Source organism: Wyeomyia smithii, chromosome 1, assembly GCF_029784165.1.
Source record: "Wyeomyia smithii strain HCP4-BCI-WySm-NY-G18 chromosome 1, ASM2978416v1, whole genome shotgun sequence".
In the NCBI taxonomy this organism is placed as follows: Eukaryota; Metazoa; Arthropoda; class Insecta; order Diptera; family Culicidae; genus Wyeomyia; species Wyeomyia smithii.
The window spans coordinates 6,472,856-6,483,005 of NC_073694.1; the positions used below are offsets into that span (position 1 = coordinate 6,472,856).

At 38.4% G+C, this 10,150-nt stretch overlaps 5 protein-coding genes across 5 annotated transcripts; 3 read left to right on the forward strand and 2 right to left on the reverse strand.

The window, feature by feature from the left end:
• The first annotated feature begins 4,954 nt into the window (after positions 1-4,954).
• LOC129732990 (histone H1-II-like) lies at positions 4,955-6,399 on the forward strand. The gene has a single exon (XM_055694509.1). It carries the CDS (start codon positions 4,996-4,998, stop codon positions 5,635-5,637), a length of 642 nt encoding a protein of 213 aa, XP_055550484.1. The 5' UTR covers positions 4,955-4,995; the 3' UTR covers positions 5,638-6,399.
• LOC129733209 (histone H4) lies at positions 6,209-6,964 on the reverse strand. Its single transcript, XM_055694872.1, has one exon. The coding sequence runs from the start codon at positions 6,934-6,936 to the stop codon at positions 6,625-6,627; it is 312 nt and encodes a 103-aa protein (XP_055550847.1). The 5' UTR covers positions 6,937-6,964; the 3' UTR covers positions 6,209-6,624.
• Positions 6,884-7,603, forward strand: LOC129732997 (histone H3). The gene is made up of 2 exons (XM_055694524.1): positions 6,884-7,019; positions 7,120-7,603. Exon 2 carries the CDS (start codon positions 7,152-7,154, stop codon positions 7,560-7,562), a length of 411 nt encoding a protein of 136 aa, XP_055550499.1. The 5' UTR covers positions 6,884-7,019; positions 7,120-7,151; the 3' UTR covers positions 7,563-7,603.
• Positions 7,604-8,006: 403 nt separating this feature from the next.
• On the reverse strand, positions 8,007-9,077 carry LOC129733125 (histone H2B-like). The gene has a single exon (XM_055694719.1). The coding sequence runs from the start codon at positions 9,035-9,037 to the stop codon at positions 8,663-8,665; it is 375 nt and encodes a 124-aa protein (XP_055550694.1). The 5' UTR covers positions 9,038-9,077; the 3' UTR covers positions 8,007-8,662.
• A 179-nt stretch (positions 9,078-9,256) lies between these two features.
• Positions 9,257-9,979, forward strand: LOC129733072 (histone H2A). The gene has a single exon (XM_055694634.1). It carries the CDS (start codon positions 9,317-9,319, stop codon positions 9,689-9,691), a length of 375 nt encoding a protein of 124 aa, XP_055550609.1. The 5' UTR covers positions 9,257-9,316; the 3' UTR covers positions 9,692-9,979.
• The last annotated feature ends 171 nt before the right edge of the window (positions 9,980-10,150 follow it).

A 10,150-nucleotide genomic window follows, 5' to 3' on the forward strand; every position in this document is an offset into this window, starting at 1 on the left:
TTTTTCAATCTTGAATTTACTTTTACCTTTTTTCGAAACTGTACAATCACTTCTTTGTTTCTGTTACTAAATCACTGAATCACAATATGCATCACAACACAGAAGACAATTTCGATTCGATATTTTTGCATCAATCCGGCGATTAACCACTTGTTAGTACAGTACGCGAAATCAAAAATTCATTCAAAAGTTTGTTCTTTTTCATCTGGTTCCACCGGTGACAGTACTTCTACTAGCTGCTGTTTTGTATAAATGAAGCCATCATATAACAAGGAATTCTTGGTCAATGTAGTTGTTACGGCCATCATGAGATAGTCGTGATTTCGAAACATGAGCAAAATATATGATAGTATGTGTTGTTACTTGACTGGGGATGAATGTTATTACTTTTTAAGTAACAAATTTATTGCTAAAGGGAGAATTTTATGTTATTACTTTTGAAGTAACAAGCAAAAATTTTGCGTGCAATAAAAAATGTGCTATCATATTTAACAGTAAGCTCAGTAAGATGACTGGCAAGAGTATCTGAGCAATCTATGTTCGGAGGATTGTAGTACACTCCTAAACCTAGTTTGATATTTGACACTGTTATTTCAATGACTAGGTATTCAGTCCCATTGAAGTCACTTGAACTTGACCGAGATTTAGCTATAGTTCGAAAGCTCAAACTATTTCTTAGATATACGCAAATACCATCGCCATGTCTGTTCCGATCATTTCTAACAAGCCTAAAACCATCTAAATGAATCATTATATCATTGATCGTGTCACTAAGCCAAGATTCAGTGAAACAAATTATATCCACTTTATTATCAATTAAATTAGCTTTTAATTCATGAAATTTTGTGAAATTTCGCGCAACGAGGCTCTGTACATTGATGTGGCAAACGTTTAAATTTTCAATTTTCAATGCAGAATGTAGTACCGCCCTAGGAATCAGTGTATTTGAAGATGCATTGTCAGCTGGTATGTTATCCATTATCAAATAATAAACAAAAAGAAAGCTTCGAAGCAGGTCCACCAAAAGAACTTAACCTACATGCAATGTTAGACTTAAATGTAAATGTTCTATCTATTATAATCATTTTAATATCATGAGACAGTTTGATTGGCATGAATTGGTGTAGGAAGAAGCAAAGTAAACAATAGATCTTTTTTTCCTTTAAGAAGAGTACAACTTACAAGAAGAAGAAAACGATGCGCTTATGATTAATCATCAGTGAGTATAAAGAAAATAATTTTGTTTCATCCTCGGTCGCGGTTACACAGCAGCACAGCACCTTCACCACCAAAAACATCCACACAACAGCAGCGACATTAACCAGCATCAATAGCGTTGGCAGCAGCAGCAGCAGCAAGGTTTCACAGTACTGAATTTGGATGGAAATGCATCCGTTCACTGACAGTAAGACTTTCACGAGGGAATATTCATGGGGGAAAGCAAGGAACGGAGACACAGGAATAATGCGATATAGGAATAGAATAAAGCTAGGAGAGGATTTTTAATTACTTTTAGGAGTGGAAGGCATCAAGGGACGCAATTTAGGATAGAGTCATGGAACGTTTTGAAAGGAGCAGAGAAACTTATTTGGGAAGGGTTAATTTCGCGTTCGCTTTAAGGTGATCGATATTGTCAATGGATATTGCTTCACGCCCATTCACGGGTAATACGTATACGACTCCATTCCTGGTAAAAACGCTTTGAACAGATCCTCGTTTTTTTAACTTAATCGCCTCCGTTCTTATGTTTCTAGCCTGTTCAGTCAGATTTTCATTCAGGTATATCCTCTGGTCATTCTCAAATCCCAAAATACGAAGTGTTAGATTTCTTGATTTGAGATATCGTTGGTAAAAGCTGTCTCTTGCATTTTTCATTCCAAACTGGCATATTATTAGCGGGGCAGCTCCAGGTGTAAAAGGTAATCTCGACAGCCGTTTAAGATCCACTAGAGGCAGTAATGAACTGTGATAGCCAAGACTAGTTGCAATATTGCTGAACATTTGATGTAAATTTTCGTTGGTTGTGTACGGAATACCGGAAATAATCAGGTCATTTGCTTTCTCAAAGCGATCGATTCTTTGGGATACTGATGTAACCTCACTACGAACATCATTTACCGCAGATGCGAGTTTGTTGATAGTATCACAGCACTCTGCTCTCAGCGCCGACAGCTGGCTCTCCACAGCAACAATACGATTTTCAAGTTTAGTATTACTGGAGTCAATTTTAGCCTCAATCCTTGAATTGGAATCCGCAAACATCTGCTGGATTTTTGACAATACACTGGTAGAGTTAACATCGTCAGTTACAACCAGCTTAGTTATTTCATCACGGGGTCGCTTGGAAACATTTCCATCGATGCTCAACACAGACGAAGTAGAAGTAGATCGCGTCAGCGGTTTGTTTTGGGTTTGGCTGTGCATAGTTGAACAATGGGTATTGTCGGTAGCGAGTGACAGAATAAAAATAAATGCACTGTCATGCACGATGACTTCTCGGTAAACTTCTGAAGGGGGTTCAATCGTCAAAGATTCCTTTGCAAGAGGAAATCATTCAAAACTTATTGGTTTTATTATTAGTTAACACTACATTCGCATCGACTTCACTACACACAGTAGCAATGTGGTCTGATGAATAGTTATACGGTATCTAGTGGATCAAACAGATCGAATACGGATCAATTAGGCCAACTCAAACTGCAGTCACTTTCTCTATTACTCAGTAGCTTTCATCCCTTCAGAAACGTTTGTATAAGAAAACCAAAACAATCATTAAAGATGCGAAATGTAAAACTAAACCAAAGGATGAAAAAGAAATATCCTAAATCACTTGAATAGCTAACTTGTAACAAACAAAGAGATAAAAATAAATTGAAAGTTTAGGCAAACAAAAGAGAGCTCCTATACATGTATGAATACTAGGGTGGGGAATATGAAAAAAAAAAAAAAAACTTGACAGCAGAAAGCCAGAACCAGTTTTTTTTGTTCTATTTGGGGCCCCAAACAACCCTCAATTTATTGGAAGTCGATTGGTTTGGCTCCGCTTGGCGCATTGTATTTTAAACTTATATGGAGATTTGTATGGAAAAACCTACTGTTTTGCATTTTCCATTCTAAAGAGCTCAAAATGGCTCAAACCATAGGTTTGATGACTTCAAATGGTAGGTTTTTTGATGTCTAACAACTTGGCCGAGGACACTAAATAGCTACGGTGTGCCAAAAAAATACTAGAGCTGTTCAAAGTTGAGTGTGTCGAAATTGCGTTGCAAATCATTTTTTCTGCCAACACTGCCAGTGTACCGGTGTCAGTCAGATTTCCATCAGAAGTAACCTCTGAAACACGTTATAGATTCTACCTACGCCTAGAATATTGACCTAAATTTGTTTGCTTGGTCCAGCTGAGTGTATAAACTCGTTACGACAGGTTACTTCTTTCTGATGGGAATCCTACTTACGCCGGTACATTGGTAATGTTGGCAGAAAACAAGATTTTCTGTGTTTAAATCGACATACTCAACTTTGAACAGCTATAGCTCTTCCTAGAGACATCCTAGCTCTTCAGTGTCTTCTGCAAAGTTGTTAGGCATCTAAAATACTATACTTGAACATAATGTACTGCATTATTAGAGCATTATTGAGCTCTCTTGATTAAGATGAATGCAAAAAAGTAGGTTTTCCCATATGAATTTTCATACAATTTGTAATTTAAATTTGTAATGTAATGCGCCAAGCGGAGACGATACCAACCGACTTCAGATAAGTTTAGGGTTGTTTGGGACCCCAAAAGAAACCTAAAAAACTTGGAAAATCGATCACTTTTCCCCACCCTAATGAATACGTATAATGACATAATTTATGAGCCGACATGAAGAAATTTAGAGCGTTTTAAATATTTATCTATGCATATTGCAAACAATTCATCATTAAGTGACCTAATCTCTCTCTCTTATAACTGTTTTTTTTTTTTAAACCCAAAAAAATTGCGTGTTGTGTGTTTTTCAATAAATTTATAGGTAGTCTGTTAATTTATACTTTCTACTAACTTCTTTTCCGTTAATTTCAAGTGTGAGAAAAAGGTGCATGGTGTACAAAAACCATGAACCAAGCATTTACCGGTAGGTAGGTAAATCAAATTGTCGTCACGTGTCATTCGAATGTACCTAGGTATACATATTAGATATTGTCAAATATTTAAACATTAATGAACCATTAATATAATTGTTGTAAAATAAAACAGTTAGCTAAACTTACTGCGTGTGCGTAGTATCTTGCACCCTATATGCAGCGGCAATTGCGTCGTAAGGCTGTCCTATATGAAAGTTTGTTAATTTGCAATGGAAAACCAAGAAAATAATTCAATTTAATAACAATATTTTACAGAAATAAATTGTATTGAAAAGAATTTTAGATGAAAATTTTCAATTAGGTTATTTTTGTATTAAAACTCACGCTCCATAATCTGTATGGTGGTTTACGAGCAGAGTTGTACGACACCCTAGGTCGTAAATCACTAGTTTTTATAACGTTAGTGTAATAGTTCGGACGTTATAATTCTGATAGTGAAAAGAAAATATGTTTGTTTTTCAAGTAAACATTACATTTCGATCAAATTATTGGTAAAAATGTGTAAAATAATTAATTTTTTAACAACTCGCCAGTCTTAGTTTTTGTATTGGTAACTTCGAGACGCGATTGCGCGTGAACCGGTACGAGTTATCCAATTCTTCTACTCAGCTACAGTTACTTCATTAATACGTGAAGGTTTAGAGTAACTACTTATATTAAATAAATGCTTGGTTTCAAATAATTAAATGATTTTAAATAGTCATGTCAGGAAAGTATCCTTCACGCGTTCTCAGCTGTTTGTCTACCTTCGACAATGCTTTCCCTAGCACGGACGACAGTAACGTATACCTGGCAAAGTAAGGGTAGATATTTCATTATTCGTATTTCACCTTATCGCTCTTTCGTAAAATTTCGAAAATCTCAAGTATAATGGCTGATACTGTTGCTCCAGTTGCTGCTCCGGTCGCCACCTCTCCGGCCAAGACACCAAAGAAGGCCAAAGCGTCCAAGGGAGACGCCAAGAAACCGAAGAAGCCATCAACTCACCCACCAGTGAACGACATGGTTTTGGCCGCTATCAAGACCCTCAAGGAACGTAACGGATCCTCGCTGCAGGCCATCAAGAAGTACATCGCCGCCAACTACAAGTGCGATGTCGCCAAGTTGGCTCCGTTCCTAAAGAAGGCCCTGAAATCGGGTGTCGAGAAAGGAAAGCTGGTCCAAACTAAGGGAATTGGTGCTTCCGGTTCATTCAAGGTTAAGGCCGATGCGAAGAAAGCAGCTGGTGAGAAGAAGGCCAAGAAACCGAAGAAGGAAACCAAGGTCAAGAAATCCGCTGCTGGCGAAAAGAAAAAGGTTGCCAAGAAACCAAAGGCCACCGCTGCTAAGAAGGCCAAGGCAGCTCCTGCTAAAGCCGCCAAAAAGGCTGCTGGAGTGAAAAAAGCTGCTGCTCCCAAGCAGAAGCCCACGAAGCCGTCAAAGACCGTAGCCAAGAAACCGAAGACTCCCAAGCCAAAGAAGACTGCTCCGGCCAAGAAAGCTGCCCCGAAGAAAACCGCTGCCAAGAAGTAGAGTGTTCGATAACGCATAACCACCAATAGTTGGTTTAAAACAATCAGTCCTTTTCAGGGCTACAAACAGAATGAATGAAGAAGTTAATTTGGTTTTGCAATAATGCAAATAAATTTAGGTGTAAATGTTCTGTGTTTCCACGTTTGTCAGGACTTACGAGAAAGCTTGTTGCTGCCCACAAACAAAAAATTTTATCAAATGTGATAATCCAGTAAAGCAATTATAAAAATCGCATAACAGATCTGAAACACGATATTCTTCCTATTTATTGTATTGGTTTATAAAACGTAGTCAATTTGGCTAGCACCAGATGCTTATCTATGATTAAAACAGGGAATACGAAAATAGTTTAACTAGTTACACTCCATCCAGTTCAAAATATTAAACTTTCGTCTTTTAATCAATCAATACCTGAACACAATCTAACAGACATAAAATTCAGTTGATTGCACTCTTAGAATAGGTATACTTTTTCTAATTTAATTTGGGACGAGACTCGTGGCTTTTGAAAATCGCAGTTTGAGGAAGTAATCATATCATGTTCACGTAATCACGGAGGGATGGCGTCCCCGTGTGGAATCTCTCACATGTTGCATCTATGGATGAGTCACCCTTAAATTATTTAATACGTTTTCGACATGAGGCAATGGAAGGTCGATTCGGTGTTCTGAGAATGAGAATTAGCAAAACTTCGAATTCAACGTTGCAGAAAATCAAACTATGGTTAATAATTATCGTAGAACTCCGTATAGTATAATTGGTTAAGTAAAACGCTATTCCCTTTTAGAACTATGCAACTGTACTTTTCCGCTTTGAAAATACAAGAAAAAAAACGGTTGGTGTATTGCATTGAACATTTTATGATTGATTTTAAGTTAATCATTCAACATCTGGAAAATGTAAATTTCAATTCGATTAAACCTTCATTTATTATATTGGTGGCCTTGAAAAAGGCCTTTTTGTTTTGTTTGTACTTCGATTTGCTTTTTAACCTCCAAATCCGTATAGAGTGCGTCCCTGGCGTTTCAGTGCATACACGACATCCATGGCGGTGACGGTTTTTCGCTTGGCATGTTCAGTATAGGTAACAGCATCTCGAATCACGTTTTCCAGGAAAACTTTCAGCACACCTCGAGTTTCTTCGTAAATCAAACCAGAAATACGCTTGACACCTCCACGACGCGCCAGACGACGAATAGCAGGCTTGGTAATTCCCTGGATGTTATCACGAAGAACCTTGCGATGACGCTTAGCGCCTCCTTTGCCGAGTCCTTTTCCTCCTTTACCACGACCAGTCATTTTCAGTAGATGTTAACTGTTTGAACGATGGATTGAAACTAATGCCACATTCGGCCCTGAAAACCGCTTTTATGATGGCGAGGGTAAAAATTTCTCGTTCCTGATTGGTTGAACGGTGAAAAAGGGTGCAGTTTAAAAGAAGTTGCCAAAAAAATTTTTTTCATTATTCGTTCTACTCTCAAGGTGTCAACATCGTCTGAAAACAAACCTTAGCCATGGCCCGTACAAAGCAGACCGCTCGTAAATCCACTGGTGGAAAAGCTCCTCGTAAGCAGTTGGCCACCAAGGCAGCTCGTAAAAGTGCCCCGGCTACCGGAGGCGTGAAGAAGCCTCATCGTTATCGTCCCGGAACAGTCGCTCTGCGTGAAATCCGTCGTTATCAGAAGTCGACTGAGCTGCTGATTCGCAAGCTTCCGTTCCAGCGTTTGGTCCGTGAAATTGCCCAGGACTTCAAAACCGATTTGCGTTTCCAAAGCTCTGCCGTTATGGCTTTACAGGAAGCTAGCGAGGCTTATCTGGTTGGTCTTTTCGAAGATACCAATCTGTGTGCCATCCACGCCAAACGTGTCACCATTATGCCAAAGGACATCCAGCTGGCTCGTCGTATCCGTGGTGAACGTGCTTAAAGCGGTTATCAGTTTTCGTTTGCTTCTAAATTTCTAAAACAACGGCCCTTATCAGGGCCACAAATAATTTGAATGAAGATTTGAATTTGTTTCAAACATCTTGGATATTTCCTCATCAACAATTTAATACCAATTTTGTTTAAGTTTGGTTAAGTCTCAATAACCATCTGTCATTTTTACCTAAATATCTTGACATTTCTCATGTTGAACTATCGCGATATTGTAAGGATTATTTATTGTGCACGGGTTAGAGAAAATATCTTGAAAAAGTGGCAAGCTTTTTTCCAATAACCAGTGCTCTGCTCTTTAACATAATGTCGCAGTTCTGATAAAATAATCATTCGAACAATTGGAGAACACAGTATACAGATGCTATAAAAGTTTATTCATTCATCAATGTTTTTTAGAAAGGAAGCAACTTATATTCTAGAACTTTTTCACAGATTAATACTTATTTTTTACTTGAATCACGTTCGAAGACATCTTCGTGCTTTAGTTTTTCTGTATTACATTTTGTCGGTTTCGTGCAACACTGGCACGACTCAAAATTCTGCATTTTTTAGGGCAAACGATGCCAAATATTGTTAAGTTTCATCCCATGAAACCTCGTTCCCAAAAAATCCAGAGCTATGAGTAGAAGTGCCTTTGATGCACAAATCGAAATTTCGCTATGAAGTTAGTAAAAATAAGGTTTTAACTTATACAACGCGCTCATAATATGCATAATAGACCTAAAGGTGTTATACATAAGGATTGTAAATCTCAAATTTTAGTTTTCTTGAAAATTGAAAAATGATTTTTCGACGTTAATTTTCAAACTCGTTATTCTCGAAACTACGATTTTTGAGTTGTGCTAGTGTACCACGAAACCGAGGATTTGTATTTCATATTTTCCTAGCATCAATTCATTTATTTATAATATTAACGTACGCAGTGTTACGAGAATAATAAATTATTTATTCTTATCAAGGAGTAGTATAACAAATCAATCTTTTTCGTCTGTATTACACCGAGATGATAAAATTCAAATTCCGCTTCATTTATTGTATTTGGTGGCCCTGAAAAGGGCCGATTGTTGATGAAAGCATAATCTACAGCATTTACTTGGAACTGGTGTACTTGGTCACAGCCTTGGTACCCTCAGAGACAGCGTGTTTGGCCAATTCTCCTGGCAACAACAGACGGACAGAGGTCTGTACCTCACGAGAAGTGATGGTGGATCGCTTGTTGTAATGAGCCAGACGAGAAGCTTCGGCAGCAATCCGTTCGAAAATATCGTTCACAAAGCTGTTCATGATGCTCATGGCCTTCGACGAAATTCCGGTGTCCGGGTGAACCTGTTTCAGGACTTTGTAAATGTAGATAGCGTAACTTTCCTTACGACGTGGCTTCTTCTTCTTCTTGTCACCCTTCGCGATGTTCTTCTGGGCCTTGCCAGACTTCTTAGCGGCCTTTCCACTAGCTTTTGGTGGCATTTTGACGGTAGTGTAACTTCAGTTGTTTTTCAGAAAATAATGCCGATTGCAGCAAGTGTGTTAGTTTTTATGCAGGCACAGAACACTTGTGTAGCGCCACCCTTTTTTCTAGTTCTTCCATTCCACTACGTACGTAGCCCAACCCTCTCATCATTTTTCTTCATCCAGTAGGGTATATAAGAAAATTTTACTGTGTGGTTAGAAAAATAGTCTGTTATTGGCATCAGTTGAACGCTGTTTCCTAATCAAGTTTTTAGCAAGTAATTCTCTCTTTACAACATGTCTGGACGTGGTAAAGGCGGCAAAGTTAAGGGAAAGGCAAAGTCCCGTTCGTCTCGAGCTGGTCTGCAGTTCCCGGTTGGACGTATCCACCGTTTGCTGCGGAAAGGAAACTATGCCGAACGAGTTGGTGCTGGTGCTCCCGTGTATTTGGCAGCAGTAATGGAATATTTGGCTGCTGAAGTTTTGGAGTTGGCAGGAAATGCAGCTCGTGACAATAAGAAGACCCGTATTATCCCGCGTCATCTGCAGTTGGCCATCCGTAACGACGAGGAACTGAACAAGCTTTTGTCTGGTGTTACCATTGCCCAGGGAGGCGTCTTGCCGAACATTCAAGCCGTGTTGCTGCCCAAGAAGACCGAAAAGAAAGCTTAAATTTCATATTGACCCCGCTACTAAAAAAAATCCGTCCTTTTCAGGACGACCAACCACTTAAAAGAGGAGTTAAAGCATTTATTTAGTTAGTACCTTTTCTGTATTATATTTACTACCATAGAGAATAATTCCTGTAGAGGGGATTCTTGTCATTAGAAATTTTACAAAGTAATCCCGATTTGAGCAGTGAGTTTTTGCATTAGGCGATATTGTATCGATATCAAATAAATCAATGCTTTCTACACGATATTGAAATTTTACGATTCGCGATATCTACACACTCGGTGATTTTTACTCTAAATTGAGTAAAAATTGGTCTATTCCATGTTTTTAATTTTAAAGGCAATACTCAGGAAAGAGAATGTTGTGAGCCTCAAGAGAGGTAACAAACCACCGTGCAAAAGTGTTGCAATCAGGTACAATAAAAGAAGTGTTTATTTTCATACGTTTTTCTTGTTC

Bases quoted from the DNA above. Each gene is read 5' to 3' on its own strand.
- LOC129732990 (XM_055694509.1), top strand. From the start codon at position 4,996: ATGGCTGATACTGTTGCTCCAGTTGCTGCTCCGGTCGCCACCTCTCCG.
- LOC129733209 (XM_055694872.1), bottom strand. From the start codon at position 6,936: ATGACTGGTCGTGGTAAAGGAGGAAAAGGACTCGGCAAAGGAGGCGCT.
- LOC129732997 (XM_055694524.1), top strand. From the start codon at position 7,152: ATGGCCCGTACAAAGCAGACCGCTCGTAAATCCACTGGTGGAAAAGCT.
- LOC129733125 (XM_055694719.1), bottom strand. From the start codon at position 9,037: ATGCCACCAAAAGCTAGTGGAAAGGCCGCTAAGAAGTCTGGCAAGGCC.
- LOC129733072 (XM_055694634.1), top strand. From the start codon at position 9,317: ATGTCTGGACGTGGTAAAGGCGGCAAAGTTAAGGGAAAGGCAAAGTCC.